Genomic DNA, 20,047 nt, shown 5'->3' on the forward strand with positions numbered 1-20,047 from the left:
TTTGGCATGCCATAAAAGACAAACCACATTCTGACAGCTATATACAGCTGTATGAAGGTCTCCATCAGCTCATCTGCACTAATGGGTGGATTATGACCAGGAATCTGTGTATGGAGCTGAATATTGTCTTCAGTGCATTGGGAATGATGGTGGCAATGTTGGAATATCACAGAGTTTCCATCATGTGGGTCCCAAATATGTTCAAACAGGAACAGAAAGAATACCATATGAGAGCTTGTCAGGACCTACTGAATCACGAGGAGGCTAAAGGTGACAGCTTTCCTGGACCACATCATAACTGGTGACAACACGTGGTGTCACCACTACGAGATAGAGCCAAAATGGCAGACTGTAGACTGGTGACATGTGAATTCCCCATCAAAGAAAAAGTTCAAGGCATAGCCCTTATTGGGTAAAGGAATGTGCAGTCTTTTGACATAGGAAAGGGGCAATTCCTGAAGGATTTCCTGAAACCAAGACAAAACATAACTCTGACTGCTACATCACAATGCTGACTAAGCGCTGAACTTTCAGAATCAGCACAAAGACATCCTTTCTACTGCAACATGATAACACCACAACCCCAAAACACCAGCTTGAAGACCATGAAGCACACTGCTAATCTTGTCTGGACTGTCCTATCACAACCACAGTCTGCATTCGGCACCTTCTCTCTGTTTGGGCTGGTGAAGGACTGACTACATGTGCAACACGCATCCGAGAAAGGATGCTATCATAGCAGCCTTGAAACAGTGGGTCACCTCTGCTGGTACAAAAAATGCATAGCTACTGGTGATGACTATGTTGAAAAACACTGTGTTGTAGCTGAGAATTTTCTCTCTCTTATTATTATTATTGTTATTGTTCTCATTGAATTGTTGTAGTTTCCATGGAGATAAATAGGAGGCATTACTTTCAGAGTGATCTACATATGTATTATACATTAATAAAATATTTACCTATGAGATGGTACATTTACTTGAATTTATTGTATTATGAATAGTCACTACAGTTGTTGCTGCACAGACTTAATACTGTGCTTTATTTGCAAAATTCACGACTCAAAATTGATTTAAGCTACATCACTGGATTTAAGATGTAATGTTGGGAGGAGTGTTTAATTTTATTTATTTATCTATTTATTTTGTATGATCTAAGATTAATATTTTGTTTCTTATTATCTTCAGTTCACTAACTGTGTTGGTTGTCACACCACTGCCCAACATTGTGCAGTTACCTACTTTAATATTATTTGCTTCTAGACAGGCATAAGATAAAAGCATTAACGAGTCTGCAAATCCTCACAATGAAATCAAAATGCTGTATTTAATTATTTCTGTGCTTGCTGATGCTTAGTAAAAAGGCTAGATCAGATTTTTACTGGACATATAGAATAAGTTATAAATGGTGATTATCTAGGGCACAAGGACAGGAGGAAGATAAGGAAAAAGGTGCAAATTAATTTGGTCTAGTCTGCTATTTGAAAGAATCAGCGATGATATTGTAGGTGATCATTTATTCACCTCAAGATATAACTGATTTTGTCTTAGTCTGTGGAGAATCTTAGCAAGCCAAAAGAAGGCAGTCAGAACAAACAGAGAGAGAAAGAAATTTCAGGTTTCTCACAGAATCTTAAACTATCTGTGAGTGCGTAGCATCAAACTCACTGTGTTTGAGCCCACATGTTTTGGAGAGGAGCGCCTGAAAGCACTGTTTTCCCGTTTGAAACTTCTTTGTTGAAGTGCCTCTGAAGTGGAGAACTGACCATAGGGGGAGCAGAGGAAATACAGCAGCTCTTTTGAACTGGTGACCTATACACACTTTCAGTTCTCTGGAGCTCACCTCCTTTCTTTTCAAGGTGTTTATGCCCTTGCTAGTCTAATGTAGTGCAATGATACCTCAGTCCTTCTGTCTGTCTCCTTATGAAAAACAAACCGAATGAAAAAAAAAGTATGGAGCGCAACAAGGAATTAAAACATCGTTGCAAATAATATGTATGGGTTGTTCAATCAATCTGTTCCCAGCCCCTTATTTACTAGACTGCTCTTTTTCAAGATCCTAAAAGAAGCATATCATGCCTAAGATGAAGGAACAAAGCTGTTTTCTCCAACATTACATAAAGATGAAGTTGTCAAGTGTCATTTCAAGTGTCCTTGCTGATGCTTTTCTATCTTTAAAAATATCAAACTGTAAAAAAAAAAAAAAAAAGAGAAAAAAGAACAAAAAATAGTAGAAATGCTTTTTCATATATGGCATTGACATATTCAGAATTTGTTTATGAGATGAGAATAGTGAAAATGTAAGTGGAGAATATAGGAGATGAACCCAACAGACACTAACTATTATACATAATGACAGGAACACTGGCAGATACTCCTGTGATTCAGGTAGAACTTGTCATGTAGAAAGAGCATTTCCTACCTCTAGCAAGATTATACAAATGACTTCAGATAGCACCCAAGAAGGGAAGGAAGTACCTGAGAAATATGAGTATTTCGTGTCCTACAGGCAAAAAATGTTTGTAATGACCCATGACAGCAGGACTGGTTGAGTGTTCATCACATATCACCATGCCACGAACAGGAAAGGTCAGCATTGTGCTTCTCACCCCCTCTGTTAGCTCCAGCTACCCAACTATGTTACAGTACCACCTATCAATGATCTGGCTAAAAGTTCATCTTCATTTTGCAACATATAGAGGATATGGTTCTCTGAACAAACCGAGATGTTTGGGGCTTCCTTCAATTTTTATGAAAAAGGCTACCCATTTTATTTTGTTGCATTTTTCTATGATTAAACAATTACACTTTTAAATCCTTATTTGCAGGCAGAGAAAAGCATGAAATGTGTTTTGGGATGTAACAAATATTTGAGTGTGCCTAGTGCAACAACTTTTCCCCAGATGTCTACACAATATGCAATGATTCATGTGTTTTGCTGAGGTAGACATTGGTTGGTAATCTCAAAGAAAGCACCTGATGTCACTGAACAATTTTGTTGAAACAGATGAAGAGACAGTTTTGTAGCTGTTTCCCTCTCTGCTTTGTATTTACATAAGTGTTCCATTTTAAGTCGCTTAGGTTTTAAGAAGACAAATATCCAACACTCTAATGTGATTCTGACATTACGCACATAATACTAATTGTTTAAGTTGTCTACTGAAATGTCCCTAAGAACTTAATTAGAGTTGCAGTGTTCACCCGAGAATATTAACTCCAGCAATTTCTTCTCAGTCTGTATATTCATTGTCATTTGCATCTTAAATTTGCAATGAAGGATGGGACTTTATAAAAAAATAAGTATAATCTCCCTGTGATTTACCTGTCATGCAAGCAATGAAAAGAAAATTTAAAACTTTTTCACATAATTTCTTTACAGAACTGCAAGAGAAAACAGTCTGCTTTGGAAAAAGAAGCCCTGAAGAAGTGGTTGAAATAGGACTTAGGAATTGAATTGCTATTTATTTGTTTATTTTTATTTATTTTTTTGAGTGTCTGTTCATAACCTGGAGCTATATAGCAGAAGTGTAAGGATATTTTGAGCCTAAACTGACCTTTTAAAATCTCCTTTTCTCTTCACGGCAAGAATCAGGATATTACTTCATATGAGGTTTCTGTGGGAATGTAAAAAATGACATATGAACTGAGAGCGTATACACACATACATATATATATACTGTTTTGCTCTTGCTTTGCTTTGCTGTCTTCACAGGAGAGGAAAAATCTACTTCCTGCAAAGACTTTTCACATCTACCCCAATCTAAGGGCTCATGGCAAGCTTTGTACTTCCAACACACCCTGAAAGGCAAGTACAGCAAGTACAATGGGATGGGCTGGGCCAGGATGCTATGGGATGGGGAGCTGCTGTGAAGGAGTCCAGATCTGAGGTTACCTGCTCCACACAGCAACTACCTCTAATTGTCTTTTACTGAACTGCAATATAACCTGATAAGATAATCTCTTTCAATGCTCATCTTTGTTTTCACTCCTACAGCAAGAGAAACATGGTGGTGTATTGAGAACGTAGTTTAGTAGTTTGCCCTACTGAATAAGCATGACACCAAAAGGATCCTGTGGGTGCTCCAGATCTGCAGAGCTCCTCAGCTGTGGTCATGTGCTGCAGCCCCTTGCACCATCTTGTGCTGACTTATCCACCACCAAATGTACTAGGGACTGAGGGCTTAGAAGGCATTTATTTCATCTGAATGACTGGAGAGGAAGGAAAAGAGCTAATATTTGATTTTAAAAAAAATAATAAAAAAAAGTAATGTAGTAACACTATATATATATATATATATATATATATATATGTATATATATATATATACGCACATTTTATTTCTGGAGTAATTTTTGATTTCATTCTGTCATGCCTCAGTTGGTAAGAGATAAAGATTGTCTCCATCAAATTCCTGGCTGTGACATTTAACTTCAGGCTGTTTACCCAATACTAGTGACCAGGCAAAGTGGTGTTTGTAATTTAAGCCCAGTAAAAGGTTACCTATTTCATATATAATTTAGTTCTTAGAGAATCGTATTACTCATACTGTACCAAAATATATATTTTTAACTACTGAATGCTTCTGAAATTATTTTATCTAGGGTACTGGTTTTTTAATGTAAGAATGTTCTTGAACTGAAGATAGTTGTAGGATCAAACAGAACACTTGTCTTCAACACTTCTATTTTGCAGTGTGCTTAATTTTTAGTAATATGATCAGCTGCAGAATTTATACCTGTTTCAAACAAGTTATCAGACCTGCTTTTGTAATTTATGCTCTGACTGCTACCTAGCTCAATGGACTCTTGACCTCTCACTTAAAGTGCTTATTGGTCCAGAGCAAAGATCAGAAATGTCACAAACATAATTTAAACAAACAAGAAGCAAATAAAAACTCTTGATACCAGAAACATTTAAATTAGTTTTACTCCCCAGGGCAACAGCTCCAAGTTCTGGACCATCAAACAAAGGCCAGCTAGAGGAGCACAAGGCTGCCAACACATTTTCCTTGAGGTTGAGGTTATACCCAGAGCCAAAAGAAAATAGCCCAGCAAAATGACATCACAAGTGGCAGTTTGGTACTAAGTCCAATATGCAAACTCTGTAATGAATCTCAAATGACAGATCATGTCTCAAATGTCCATCATTCATTCTCCACTCAGTGGGATATTTAGTATGTGAAGAGCTGTGACTGATAGAAGAAGAAAAAGTTGCAATCATTATACAAGCAGATTTATTGCTGTGAAAATGCTTAGTTTTTTTCTGATTCTAGCCAAACTGATCTCTTGCTCATCTGAAAAATGGGTTATAAAAAGTGTTCTAATAACAGCAAATCAGATAGGGGGTGAGTTTGAAGGCATATAGTCACAATGGATAATAAACTAAATCTGCCATGGAGACTGTTTCTAGCACTGTCAGATTTCTGCCATCATCTCTATTATGACAATAGTGGATGCAACAGAAACTCTCTGTGCTAGACAACTGGCAAGTGCAAATCATTCAGAAGTCTATTAGGCACATGGGGATACATTTGTGTCGCTCATCTATCTGGATGGGCCTCAAAAATACCAGTTGTGTTATGTAGGTCAGCCAGAGTACAGCGCATTGCATGACAAAAAGAGCCACAATAAGTCAAGGTGGGAATTTTTACCTTTATTCTCCACTGGCCGTTATCCTATTTTTTAGCTTACTTTACTGCTGTTATTATTTTTTTTCTTCTTTGGATCTTAATTAAATTCTCCTTAGTCTTGATAGCTTGACTATTTTTAAGAATGAAAGATGTCTGTTTACCAGGACAGTTTTCTACAATCTCAGTGATCTATCTATAATTTATATGTAATTTATGCCTAATGTAAAATTTTTTAAATTTTAGTCAAGCAGGTAAAACAGGGTTTCCAATTATTTTGAAGTTGATTATCATTAATCACATAGCATACATGTGATTTTCACAGCTGTATAGTAATAGGAAAATTTTAGTTTGCATCTAAAGATAGGAGTATTTAGCTCTGAACCAGATCACATTGGAAGCGCTTGATGTTCGCAGCTGGGTGAGAACTGGGTTCACACTAAAATTCATAAGACAACTTGCAACCATGCCTTGTCACAGCCTCCAAATGAGAATTCTTTTTCTTTTTGCATTTAGACTTTTCTTTTCTCACACAAATTCATCTTTTACACTCATTCAGCTTTATTAGATTTATTCTCAGATTGCACTACTACAATTGAGAAGAGAATCAGACCTAGCAATGCAATTTGTCTTCAAAATAATTAGATTCATTTTATACAGCTCTCCATTTATGTCAAGCTGCATGTGCTGCCAGGACCTATAAACTGTTTTTTCCATAGGTTGTAGAGCTGAGTCCTTTAGTTTCACATCCAGAATTACCCTGATAATACAGAGCCTCATAAAGTGCCATATTTGTGTTAATCATGTACATAGAATCCATGTACAGATCCCAAATCCTTGACCAGCCAGAGTAAGTTTATCCAATCATCACACTGTGCAGTTTTAAAAATAAAGTGCTATTTGTTTATGGCTAAATCTTAAATGTGTCTATTGCATGCACACTTCAGACTGTAGGGTCAAAACTGGAACACCCTCACCAATAAAGGATGAAGCCTAATCCCTAGGGCAATGAAAGTTTTTAGGTTGTTTTTTTTTTTCATTTTATTTTTTGTTCCAATAAAACTTTTGTCAAACATAGAGTATGTTGAACGCACAACAGTTTCCTTCACTGTTTCCCACACAGAGCTGTTCATAGAGGAGGAATACTAAGAAGGAACATTTTTGTAGTAATTGATAGCTTCTCCATTTCTTTCTTTCTTCTTTTCTTTCCTTTTCTCTCTTTCTTTCCTTCTTTCTTTCTTCCATTTTTTAAAATTATTATTATGATAAAAGTATTATAAAGAAAATGTCTTTTTTTAAAAAAAAAAGTTTTGTGAATATCAAATGGTATCCATCATTCCTTGAATCATGCTATTCAAAGTGCTTAAATCTGCATTAAAATAGAACAGAAAAGTACTCCCCTTGTGGGTAAGGAAAAAGCTACCTAACACTGCCTAAAAATGACTGTGGTCAGATAGTTAGATTCTACATTTATTTCACATCCCAGTCTTTTCTCCAGGGCATGTAAGAGGGAGGGAAAATGGGACAATTAAAAAAAAAAAAAAAAGAAAAGAAAAAAGGATTGTTTTTAGAGGGTACTGGTACATTCGGCATTCAGTTGAATGAAGAAAAATGCCATTAGTGCCTGACAGGTGTCTGTAAGAGTGAATAAATAATAGCTTTCTTACACTACAAAGAAAACAAAAGTGCAAAGCTCTTTTAGAATTTCATCTGGCCTGGCAGCTTCATTTCCATTTTGTGGACATTTGGCGTGTGTCCAGAGGGAGAAACCATGATAGATTGTAGAAAAGGATTTGAGCAAATTGTCAGAGAAATGAACATTTTAAAGCAAGCAAAAATCAGTGCACATCCCAAAGCTCTATTGGCTTGTTATGCACATACTGAGACTTCTTGACTTTCACAACACGATCATTGTTACATCCTCCCACACTGTCAGTTCTGGATTACTCCCACAAACATCCCCCGAACTGCAGTTTACCTCTTCTCTACCCATTACTTCTCATTAAGAAGACTAAAATATCATAAACTGTACTTTTGCTGTACTTTTCTTCTTGAGACAGTTAAGATGAACAAACACAACACATTCCTTATATTGGCCAGTATCAGTCAGCTACCATAAAAATTTCTATAGCTAATTAATTGCAGAAACAGACAATCAGGTTTGTCTGCCAGGCTAGCAGCTACACTTCTGCCAGAGTCAATCAAACCCACGACTCTATGGGAGTGTGCTGCAAGCAGCAGTTCTGCCTCTGCTCCTCTGCTTCTGCTAGCAGAGACTGGCAGACAGCTTGGCCTGAATAGCTTGTACATCTATAGCAGTGCTCTGTGCTCTTTCTCAAACCAGAAAGGTCTCTTCCATTATTTAAAATATAAGACGCTTGTTTCATTTGCCTTAAAGATGACCAGTTATAAAGACAGCGGTTTGTTTCTTCCCTGGCAACCGTGGTAAATGCATTATTTGCAACTCCTCAAAGATAGAATCATACATAAAAAATAAAACTAATTTATTTGTTCATTAGAGTGAATAAACTGTTTTTAATACCTCAAAGTCTTATTTAAATATTAATTTTGTATAAATAAAGTTTATTCTGAAAACAATTATATTTGTTGGTGTTCATGTTTCTTTTCTTTATTTTTTTCTTTTTTCTTTTTTTTTTTTTGCCTGAGTTCTTACTGAAATCTTGTCAAAATTAAGCTTTACTTATCATTCCAAGATAAAACCAAATTAAATAATATTTGTTTTTCATCTAAAATATATCATTTTAAAGCAAATACAATTTTGAACATTAAAATACAAGGGGACTCTGCAATCCACTGCAAAATAATGTTTTGCTCTTCCTTCTTCAGAAAGTAATGCTTACTTTAACACAAAGTGGCAACCATCTATGATACTGCTTTTTTATTCCCCTTTGGTTTGGAAATAATCTCTGTAAATATCAGCAGGACTCACTGCATGTCAGTGCCTATTGCCTCACTTGTCTCACTCGCCTAAAATTGGAAATTATCTTATTTTCAGGGTTTTGAAAGGGAGGAAAGAAAAAAAAACAAATGCTTCAAAATAAAATCCATGACCACATTAATACTTTTCCAGGAATTGTTAAAAATAGGGTTTGCTTTTATATTTATAAAAGGGGTACAATTGACTCATTCTTAAAATAAAAACAAAAAAATCAAACCCCCAAGAAAGCAAAAATCAAACCATCTCTATTTTCTACACACTCTGTAGTGACTACTGTGAAGCAACTGATACAGATTGGGTATATTCTGTTGTTTGACAAGTTTCTACCAAGTTAAATGTTAGATGATCAGACGGTAGTGTTACCCCACATGGGGCCATTGGAAGGGCAGGGAGGGAGAAATGCACATTACAGGAGAGGAAATGAAACAGAAGCTCTCAGTGAGGGATGGGGTCATTCTAAGAACAAATATTACCCAAAACAGGTGAACTGCAGCAGGCATGGCCTTCAGGAATCAGGCTAGGCAGGCCAACAAAATGGATGGCGCTTCTGATATCAACATAGCTTTGTCCAAGCATTCCCAGGAGAGGTTAAAAACGAACAGGAAAAAAAAAGTCTAAAACTATACTAATGAAGCAAAAAAGTTTCCTATCTATACAGCAGTCTCTTTGTTTAAAAAAATGTAAATATACAAATTCCAATGACATATAAAACAAAGTCGAAAATGTGTATGGGAAGAGAACATGGGTAAAACAGGAAGACTGATGCTACAAAGAAATTGCAAAAAACGTATGTACAAGACCCTGTTTTTCCTCATATATTATCGATTGTAATGCATGTTTAACAGCAGCAGTCGAGGATGTAGTTCCAGGCACCGGACTGCAGACTTCAGCTTCTACTCAAGGGGATGGACAGCCCCTTGCATTTCTGTCACCAAATGACGCTTGATATACTGGTCTCCCGTGGCAAGAGGGGCAGTATCGCACTGTTTGTGTGAGCCTCTTCTGGATTCTGCTCCCTGTTAGTTTTTGTCTGTGGCCGCTGCCCGTTTATAAGTGTCATAGGGATGTTGCAGTAGGTATGCTGGTTACCTATTGAGGTAAGCGGCAGGGTGCCGGTAGGAGGTACATCATATTCGTAGCTTCGATAATAGTGTTTCTGGCGCATCTGTGAATGATATGTATTATGAAAGGTGGAGCGTAGATCTGGATGAGCAGTGGCAAGAGCAGTAGAAGTGGCAGCAGCCATTGAAATTGCGGAGACTGTCTGCAGTTCCCCAAAGGGTCCCTGTTCACTGACATCTAAAACCTGCTCGTGTGTGATGGGTTCAGTCCTCTTAAAAGGCATTTCGTACTGTAAACGTTTCCAGAATTTGGAATTCAACTTGTTGCATTTTGGTCCATGCCATTTAATTACAGTGAGGAGCTTGATGGTATGTTTCAGGGCCTCAACCTCCTGATAGTTCATAACTCCTCGCAGTTCACTGCATTCAATCAGTATCACTTTGATTTCTCCCGTGACTAACATGTTCCGAAGCCTTGTTTCCAGTTCAAAGATGCTCCAGCCTCTTCTTACCACATAATTTGGAGTCATGACAATGATCAGTCGCTTGCTTTGGTCTACACATCTTGCCACGTCTTCAATGTAGGCTACAAAATAAAACATTTGCTCAAAAATCAAAGCAAGAAAATATTTAATTCCCATAGGCTGGAGAGAAACATCAGAAGCAAACTCCCTTCTGAGAAAAATTCACAAAATGCTGCAAAAACACCACTTTCAAGTATAAATAAATATTAAATATTAAATAAAACTCTGATTGCCAGGACAAAGTTTTTGGATAACCTTCTCTGGGTGACTCTGCTTTAACAAAGCAGCTGGAGCAGATGTTTTCCAGAAGTCCTTTCCAACCACAAACATTCTGTGATTCAGTGAAATATTTATTTCCCCTTGGGCTACATCGTCAATTTGTGCCTATATCTTTACTGGAACAAGTGTGTCCATCATCATTTTATCCATCACCATTTTATAAAAAGAAGTCACCCAGATAGGCAACAGAGCAGAAGCTGTGTTTTATTTTCAGCCTAAAACTAAAATGATATTCCAAGGTCTACTGATGCATTAGATTCTTCTTATCCTTTCATGCATTCACAGAAACAGAGTTGCGTCCTGCAAATTAATGTTCAGGATGCTGTGGATCTGAAAATATCCATATGCTTATGATTAAGGTTGTGTTTTACTTATTTCAATCATCCTTTCTTATGAATATAAATTCAATAAAATATGTTGAACTTAGTAGTTTTATAAATGGCTGCAACTGAAGTTATGAACTGCAGCTTACAAACATTATTGAGCATAGGCTGGAATACGTTAAATACATACAAAATAGATCTACTTATTTCAGTTGGAATCAATTCTCACTTTCAATCTCTGAAAATTATTCAGTGCCTCCACTACATGTTTATCTGTAATGGATACCACCAGCAGTCTTTTATTTACTCTGCTGCAGATGTCTTCTCTTAGATCTTGCCTTAGCCCAAAAGACAACAGTTTTCTTCCTGGCTGAGTTTCTGTATAGATGAATAGTGATTATTTAGTTATTTTAAAATTACTGTGATGGATATATTTCCAGGGAAACACTTAGAAATAGAAAATAAAAACCTCTTTATTAGTTCCTAGATGGGAAAGCTCTCAAAAAATCTAACAATAAATATTAATCTCATTAATTTCCATTACATATACATGCCCTATCTGCACTGTCTCACCTTCAATGAATATAGTACACTATGTAATATAATATATAATATATAATATAATCATAATAATATAATAATATATAATATAATCCTCTTATCTAGGAAACGCACATCAAGCACATTTGCTGGCTTATCTTATTACATAAGATGATGGAGTAAAGACAGCATTCCAAAGAAGCAAGCATAGAATTAATACTTGAATAATATATGCAACCACAGCGTATGTTATGTAGGAAATACACAAACATAACATATGACTTACTTCCTGTGGGAATCAAATCTCTGTCTGGTATGAACAACTTGTATCCATAATGCTTTTCAAGCATATCTGGTAAGATCTCAAGAGCAAATCTTTCTTCTTCTCCAGTTTCTTGATTCCACTGATCAGGATCCACTTTGGTATAGGATAGATATGCATCATAGTCCTTGTTGTCTAAAGAAATACAGGAAAAAAAGCAAATTAGATTGTTTGCTGTTATTGCGTATTGGTTAGATGGTTGCCAGGAATTATTCCTCAAAGAATTTCTCAGGAATGATAAATTGTTTATATAGAATAGCAAGACTTTATCTAATCTCCAGTTATTAAACCATTCATCTTTCATGTTCCACCTAGTGGAGCTAATCCTTATTTACATGGATGCAAGGCAGAAGTGATCCATACCCATACACTGAACTCAGTTTGTGCATAAATATTTGTGTGAGGCTATGTATGAAGAAAATCCACTCAGCTGTCTGGTGGCAGCTTGTGAGCACAGAAGAAAAGTCACTAAAAGAATACAGATTGTTTCTAGATTTAAAATGGAAAAGCATCAAAATACCCGTACAAATGAACAGTTATTTCTCTTGCACAGTAAAAATGTTTCATTTTTGTCAAATCTTCACTATAAATTTAAGGCTTAAAACATTCTAAACATGTGCATAGATTTACTTGTAAAATTCATTATTTTCCCAAGACTGGGATTATTGCCAAACTTAGATCTCTGTAGCATCAGATCCCAATTACGCAGTTTAAATATCCTGAATTCTATGTACTTAAATATGCTAATTTAATGATACATTAATGTTCATTTTGGTCTTTAACAGTGTATTACTTCATTTCAATTAAGTGAAATATATGTGACTGTATCTTAAATGTGCTTGGTGTGCTTACTTGAAAGACTGAATCAAAAAAGTCATCATTAATTTTCATTAAGAGGTCGATAACACCAAGTGCTCTGGAACTAATTCAGTGGAATAAGAGGTCATGTTTTGAATTTTGTTGTGAAGGATGCAGAAAAAAATCAATGCCAAGATTAATGAAATGTTAACATCCTTCTAACTCTCTTGACAACATTCTGCCCAGGACATCGAGAATATCAATTGCTCATAAAAGAGACCTGATTGAATGCTCTACCATGTGGTGTAAGTGATGTTACACTCATTCAGTGCTGACTTCATTCTTTTGCTCAGCCAACTTTTTTTGATTTTGCATTTTTTTGTACTTTGGATGCACTACTTGGAAAAGCCTGCCAAAAGTAGGAAGGGTGCAAAGTATATTAAGCAAAATTAAAGGGCAGGCAATAGACTTGAGTTGTCCACTCTTCCTTCCAAGGAACCATTCATACTGTGCTCATTAAAATCTGCAGAAAACAAAATTAAAATGGTAAAACTTCTTTCAAACTTTCAAAACCAGTGAAACGACTGCATCCTTCACTTTTCTCTTCTACACAATGTATGTGACATTATCGGTTGGATTTTTATGTTCACAATTCATAATGAAACAGCAAAAACCAGCACCACCAACAAACGAGATAAATAATGCCTTCCTCTGATCCATTATTTCATCTTTAGGACTTGTGAAAACTTAATCCTTCACGATAAAGAAACTCCTAATGCCTCTGATATTGCCACTGAATGGATCAAATGCAAACTAGTGTGAGATTACAGAACATGTTCTGTCTCTACTTTAGGATAGTCTTAATCCAGCAACAGAGTTAACACATAGAAAGGTCAGGAGATATATGGAGAAATCACCTCAACTGACATAATGATGATGTGGTCATGCCATTTTCTTTTGTAGCCTTAGTAATGATTACAATGATATTACATGTTTTAGAGCAGCATTAATCCATTGGAAGCCTTGGAATAAGTATGAAAATGTGTCATTTCTCAAAGGGATGAATCTTAAAAAATAATGCAGCGTTCAAACTGTTTTTAAGGCTTCAGGATATTGTCTGTGAAGACAGTTTGCACATTCTTAATTTGAGGGAAACTTATTCACACTATGCCACAACTTTCTTGCACACGTAATTATGAATCTAATGCTTTTATTTGTTTGTTTGTTTGTTTGTTTGTAATATAAATTTTCATAATATGAAGGATACAGTATTCCTACTGACTTTAGCTGTGTTATCCATGATTGTAGAGAACATTCTTTCAAACATGGTTACCTAGTTTTAATAGTATTTGAAAGGCTAAGAGAGCGAGGATCTAGAGTATATATACATAGTTGGGTTCAAGCAATGATGAATTTATTTAAACTCCAGTACAGCTAGATATGCAGTCCAGTCTGGGAAACTGCTGCTCTAGCACAGTGGTTTTCCTGAGCTATTATACTCCCCATCTGTCAGCTATTTTTAACTTTGATGAAAAGTAGAAAGCTCAGTTTACAGCAGAATTACTTTATGTGGTAATTTTGTTATCTAATGGGCTGACATATTGGCATAAGCAGACAACTCTAAAAATGTGAGATGACTGGGATACACAGGGTATGATCACATGCCACCCATCTCCAGGAGAGTATTTTAACACAGAGTAGATGACCTCTCTGATCATGGTTTGTGGAACTGATGTCTATATTCTAAAGATCTTTCTGATCTTCACTTTTCGTTGTTGTTGTTTATTTGTTTTTATTTTTGTTTTAAATGTGCTGTCTCAATGGATTGAGAGAGAGAGCTTGCTGCCATTGGGCTCTTGTGGCTGAGTCAAAGCCTGGCAGCTGGGGTTCATATCTTGCCAGTCTTTTGGCCATGTCACATGGAAGGAGGAGGCTCTGTCAGGCTCTATTCCATCTCTGCCTTCTTTTGAATAACAGCCCATCCAGGCGACCCCAGACTTAGAGCAAGTATGCAGTAAATACACCATAGCTTTCTGTTTTCTTGACTGTTCACTGGAACAGATCTTTTACACTTGAAAATATTTGGTCTCAGCATATATTTTTTTCCCACAACAACCAACCAAACAAACAGAAACAAAATTTAATCAGAAATGTCCTAATCTTCTCCTAATCACAATCAAGCCACAAAGGACTTGATATTACTGTGTAATATGGTAATAACCAAACCCTCCCAGATTTGGGTACACAGTCAGTTCATATATTGTCTGGAATGAACTTTTAGCTATAGAATAGAAATGCAAAAATCCAAAAGTGAAAAAAATTTGGTAGCATCCGAAAATTAATTTTACAAAGAGAATTTTCTCATTTGCCCTTGTCATCAAACAATGAAGTGTTCTATCCAAGTATTCTCAGAGTGACTGACTGTTGCTGCACTTTCTTATTCAAAGATTTCTTGTTGTCAGGCTCTGGTGCATTAGCAATAAGCAGGAACATAGTTTCTCACTGCCTGTTTCCAGCCAGACTTAGGAAGAAAAATACCTGCTAATTATCAAATTCAGGGATTTTGATCATTTCATCTAAAAATTTATTTTTTCTGTGGAGATTCAGAGCAAATTTCTACATAGTCTTTTACCTGAAAGCATTGTTTTTCCCTTAATTACTTTGGGATTCTTTTTTATAGAAACATATCAGAATAAATTCTTCTAGCTTTATGTCTAGGTACTTCGCAGAGCTGTTTCATGCAATAGCTGTCCTTTAATTCAGTTACTGCATTTCAGTATGACATACAGTACTATACATTGGCAATACTTTTTGCTGTAGAGGGGAAGAGGCTTTTTTTTACCTCTTCCCATTCCTTGTGTATGGACAAATAATCCTTTCTGGTTATGAGATTTGTAATTGTTTTCTGCTGCTTACTAGGTATTATACAACTAGGATGGAGCTCTTCAGCTCAACAGCCTCCATTTTTGTGAAGCTCTGTTGTATTCATTAACTGAAAAGGCTGAAATGAAACATAACACAGACCTTACATGGGCAAATGTAATGAAAAATAATAATAATTCATGCAATCTTGTAAACAATTAAGAAAATACATTGAAGCTCTGGATTAGTTTAGATCAGTGAGGTCAGATATGGCCCATGCTACAGGTACAGTGCACGTCAGTCAACCAAAGACCATCTGTACTTCAAGACTCTGGTCAATCAGGCTGTAAAGCACAAACTTTGCCATAGCATTCTGATTGTTGTATAGAGTTAAAAGTAAGACCAGAAAAAATTGTTTGGATCAATCTTAGGGTTAGACATTGAAGGTGAAATGCCAGATCCATTAAGAACAAATGGAGACATGATTTCATTCAGTGACTCAGGATTTTAGCCAAAACAACTGTTGCATCATTGCAACATGCATTCTTTAATGCTGTCCATTTATTTCAGTGATCATCCAAATGTAGAAATGATCATCTTCCCTGTAACTACTAGAGGGTTAATGTTGCAGAAGTGATATAAATTTTTAGAGGATGAAGTCGTAAATGCTGGTTGTTATTCTGGGGATGTGCTCAGCAGCAGTCTTTTAAAGGCTCAAGCATAAAGCATAAAATGAAACCCAGACTCCATATACATCGACTTTCCTCTTCTGTAGGGATGAGCAGACAGATTCAACTTTTAATTTTTATTATATATGTACATATTTTCTAACAATTTGCATGTTGCCCTCCAAGGGGATGGCAGTTTGGGCCTTTGAGGTTTCATTAACCTTAAGCATTGCATCTATTTCTGCTAATGGAGTACAGAAAACTATTTATAGATGAAAAATTAAAAATAGAAAAGTACCTTCATAAAGTATTTTTTTTTTCTTATCAACCTTGTTCAAACAGTTGACAAGTCTGGATTCCCAGCTGGCATGGTATGTTTAAGCACAAGACAGACTGATCAAAATAAAGAGAAACATACAATGCAATATTTCATAGTGTCGATAGATCTGAATATTATTTTAATGAAGCTGTACACCAGTGTCAGCCCACATCTTTTTATGTTCTATAATCCCCCAGAATCATTAACAGCGACTTCAGAAATACCCAGTCCTCCAATGAGGACTGACAACACATGGGCTGCTCTGTAGCCAGGAGTAGCTGGAGACATTTCTGGCTTTCCCACATCTTACCTTTAGGAATCAATGGAAGATTGACAGCTGATGTGCCAGAGCATGTGTCAGACCTGTAAAAACAGGTACTCATCTAGGAGCAATGTACTGATTTAATCAGGTGTTTCAAATGGGGTCCTTAGAAATGACAAAATGGATTCTGCAAGTACTGCAGGGAACTGCTGTGAGGCTTTCTTTGAAAGCCCCTTTGAAAACACACTGTGTTCAGCAAGAGTTGCAAAGGGATGAGTTTTCAAAATTTCACACAGAATTCTGTACACGTTTCATTATTTGTGGGGCCACATTTAATGTTCACATTGAAACAGTGCTCATCACCCTCAAAACAATGAAAAAGATAACCCAAATTCTTGGATGATTAAAAAAACCAAATCATTGCGAGTCTTTCACACTTTTATTGTTCCTCAGACTATTTACTGTTGATTGTGATGCTCACCTTATCATTTACTTTAATTTTTGTTCTTTAAATGCCAAGTCTATTTTATGGTTAATAAAAACAAAAAACTGACAACATCAGCTTTGCCATGGTAAAGTACCTCTTAAATGGAGTATTCCTAATGATATTCTAGAGCCTCGCCTGAAGTGGGAAATGGTGAACTGAAGGGAGATTACAAATGCAGCACTGGTAAAAGGGCTAGAGAAGTGTAATTGGTTCTAAAAAGGTTCTTGAGTATTCTCAGCACACCACAGACCAGGAAAAATAAAAATGTCCTTTGCCCACAAGAGGTACATTTATATAAGTACTAAAGCAGCAGACATGCATTTTTTTCACTTCCCATTAATTTGTCAGCCACCCTTAAGGTATATTTTTCCTTATTATCAATAACTACAACTAAAATTTCTTAATAATTGGTGCATAATATTACTACTTATTTAAACTGAATAATCTGTTATTAAAGGTGATTTTTTCTTATTTACTTACTCTGATTTCTTATTTGTAGCTAAACGAAGAGGAAAGGTTCAATGTTTTTAAATCATTCTCATTAATATGGAAGTTAGTATCTAAATTAAATACTACTATTGAAGTAATTCTTCTTTTAATATAAAAAGCTGGTGCAGCATTAATCTCAAAAATTGCTCTTGACATGAAAATGCAGATGTTTATATATACAATTATCAGAATGTTAAAATTTATGAAAACTAAAACATGGTGATAGAAGATATTCTCTTGTATATGCTAGTCTGAGAAAAAATCATTAGTAGTAGGTACTGAAAGACTGAATGGAAACTACCTAGCAAGGAGTCATAGCAAAGCATAGCATACACCTATGAAAGACTCAATCAATTTTTAAAGATCAGAAAGTCAGCAACTGTCATGTCGGGTCTGAAAAGGAAGGAATGTAATTTTATTTTATGGACAAAATAAATATATTAAACTGACAAAGTGTAAAGTAGTAACTACTTGTTGTTATCCTAATTAAAAAACAAACAAACAAACAGAAAACAGCTAATTACCTGTATAAAATACATGTTTACTTGCATGCTTCTTAGTTCAAATAATCTATGATAGTGCTTATATCATGGGGTTATGTAGTGTGAAAGCTGGAGCTGGGATAGCCTTGGTGTAAGTAAAATTAAAAAAAAATAAGAAGTCTTTGTAGGTACAAAAAAAACAAACCCAATCAACCAACCATCCAACCAACAACAACAACAACAACAACAAAAAAAAACCCACACAAAAAAAACAAAAAAAAAAAAAGCAAAACACAAAAACAAAACACAATACAAACCTCAGGAGAGAAATGGCTTGGAAAAAGGTTTTCAACCTAAGATTCTAGACATTGAATGCCAACATGCTGTATTCAACTTCCTTACCTTGGAAATCAGTCCTTTGAAAACAACAACAACAAAAAAAACCCAACAAACAGAAAGCCATCAACAGCAGCAAAACAAGAAAAACAACTTCAAAGCTCAGAGGCATTTGACAGATCTGCTGGCTGAGGAACAGGAGATATCTCAGTCTTCAGTTATAGACTCTGCTTTCTTCCTAGTTTACTTTTTAAAAAATGTTTCTATATGCCATAAAACAGGGAGATAGTAAAATAAGGAAAGAGGTAAAAACAGAATCTTTTATTTGAATTAGTAAGTTTCAAGAAAGCTAGGAAGTCCCATATTCATTGGAGACATAAACTGAGATTTTATTCTTTGAACTTCTCCTCAGATGTAAATAAATAACATAAACAAAAAGAATTATGAGTTAATGTAGGCAATTATCCAACAATAAAATTGTAATTAAATTAGGAAATCACTGTTACATGACTAGTAAAATTTAGAAAGCTGAAGACCATATTTTTTTCTAAAGGTGATTTTAACAGAAATTGAAATTGATATTCATAAAGTAGGATTTCTTATTGCCACAATTTGCCAGTAGCCATCAAGAATACATACACTGTGCTGAGGCTGCTACTGCAAACTTGTTCCATGAGTCCCTAGAGAAGACTCTGTAATTGCAAAGTCACTAACTTCAGCAGTAATTTCAGTCTAGCTATACCTGCATATCATGATCATTAACACAAGCACTTCAGCAGGTGCCTAGGCCACAAAAAAAATATATATTTGAAAGTTAGCATCTAAGTCTCACTGAAGCATTAAGAATCTAGAAGCATTATCTTTCTTGGCTTCACAAGAAGTTTACTGGGGTGAAACACAGGAATCCACAGAGAAGAGTGCCTTACGTCATCTTAATTTGTGCAGTGAATAAGGTATTTTTGGGGCAATCCCATAGGCCTGTCTGTGAGCCATACAAGTCTTTTGCTGATAAATAATGGTAAAGATGAAAATCATAACCACTTAAGTAGTCCCAGATGCAACAGAGATTTCAAGGCAGAGATCATTTTATCAATTTCTTAATATGAGAATTGATTTACTTCCTCTCAGAAAACAATAAAACTCATTTTTATTAGAGTGCAACACTTTCAGCCCAGAAACAACCACTACAGATGTCATATATAGAATCCAAGGAAGATTTCCTAAATTTAAAGAGCTTAGCAATGACACTTCTCAACCACCTTAGCAACATTAATAAATATAAAATAAAATAAAATAAAATAAAATAAAATAAAATAAAATAAAATAAAATAAAATAAAATAAAATAAAATAAAATAAAATAAAATAAAATAAAAAAGGAAACAAAATGAAATCTCCAGGGTCTTGGTCCCCACACACCAAGCCTGGCTGAGTGTAGTCTGAGACCTCAGTCCCCCTGTTCTCCTCTTTTTCCTTTGCAAGTAAATTTGAGAATAATGTGAAAGACACCAATGAGAGAGCCTTGTCCAACACTGTAGAAATAGTTAATGGGAACTATATGTATTGAGAGACATTTTGAAGGTTGTCATATCAACTGTCAAACAAAAGTCTCTCTAGTTATCAGCTGAATATTTTTATTTTTATTGTTATTGCTTATAGCTCTCAAACTGGGCTTCTAGTCAGACTGATTGTGACAAGAGATATTTATGAAT

General features: G+C 35.5%; 1 protein-coding gene across 2 annotated transcripts in view; it reads right to left on the bottom strand.

Moving 5' to 3' along the window:
• Positions 1 to 8,709: 8,709 nt before the first annotated feature.
• Positions 8,710 to 20,047, bottom strand: part of IL1RAPL1 (interleukin 1 receptor accessory protein like 1) — a 652,915-nt gene continuing 641,577 nt past the window's right edge. For both annotated transcript variants that reach the window (XM_015885202.3, XM_085549854.1), the window contains 2 exons: positions 11,599 to 11,769; positions 8,710 to 10,232 (listed from right to left, as the gene is read on the bottom strand). In XM_015885202.3, the coding sequence (XP_015740688.2) occupies positions 9,514 to 10,232; positions 11,599 to 11,769 (890 nt within the window). In that variant the 3' untranslated portion in view covers positions 8,710 to 9,513. The remainder of the gene's footprint in view (positions 10,233 to 11,598; positions 11,770 to 20,047) is intronic.

This window comes from Coturnix japonica, chromosome 1 (assembly GCF_054131305.1).
Source record: "Coturnix japonica strain WE chromosome 1, WE-NBRP24, whole genome shotgun sequence".
In the NCBI taxonomy this organism is placed as follows: domain Eukaryota; kingdom Metazoa; phylum Chordata; class Aves; order Galliformes; family Phasianidae; genus Coturnix; species Coturnix japonica.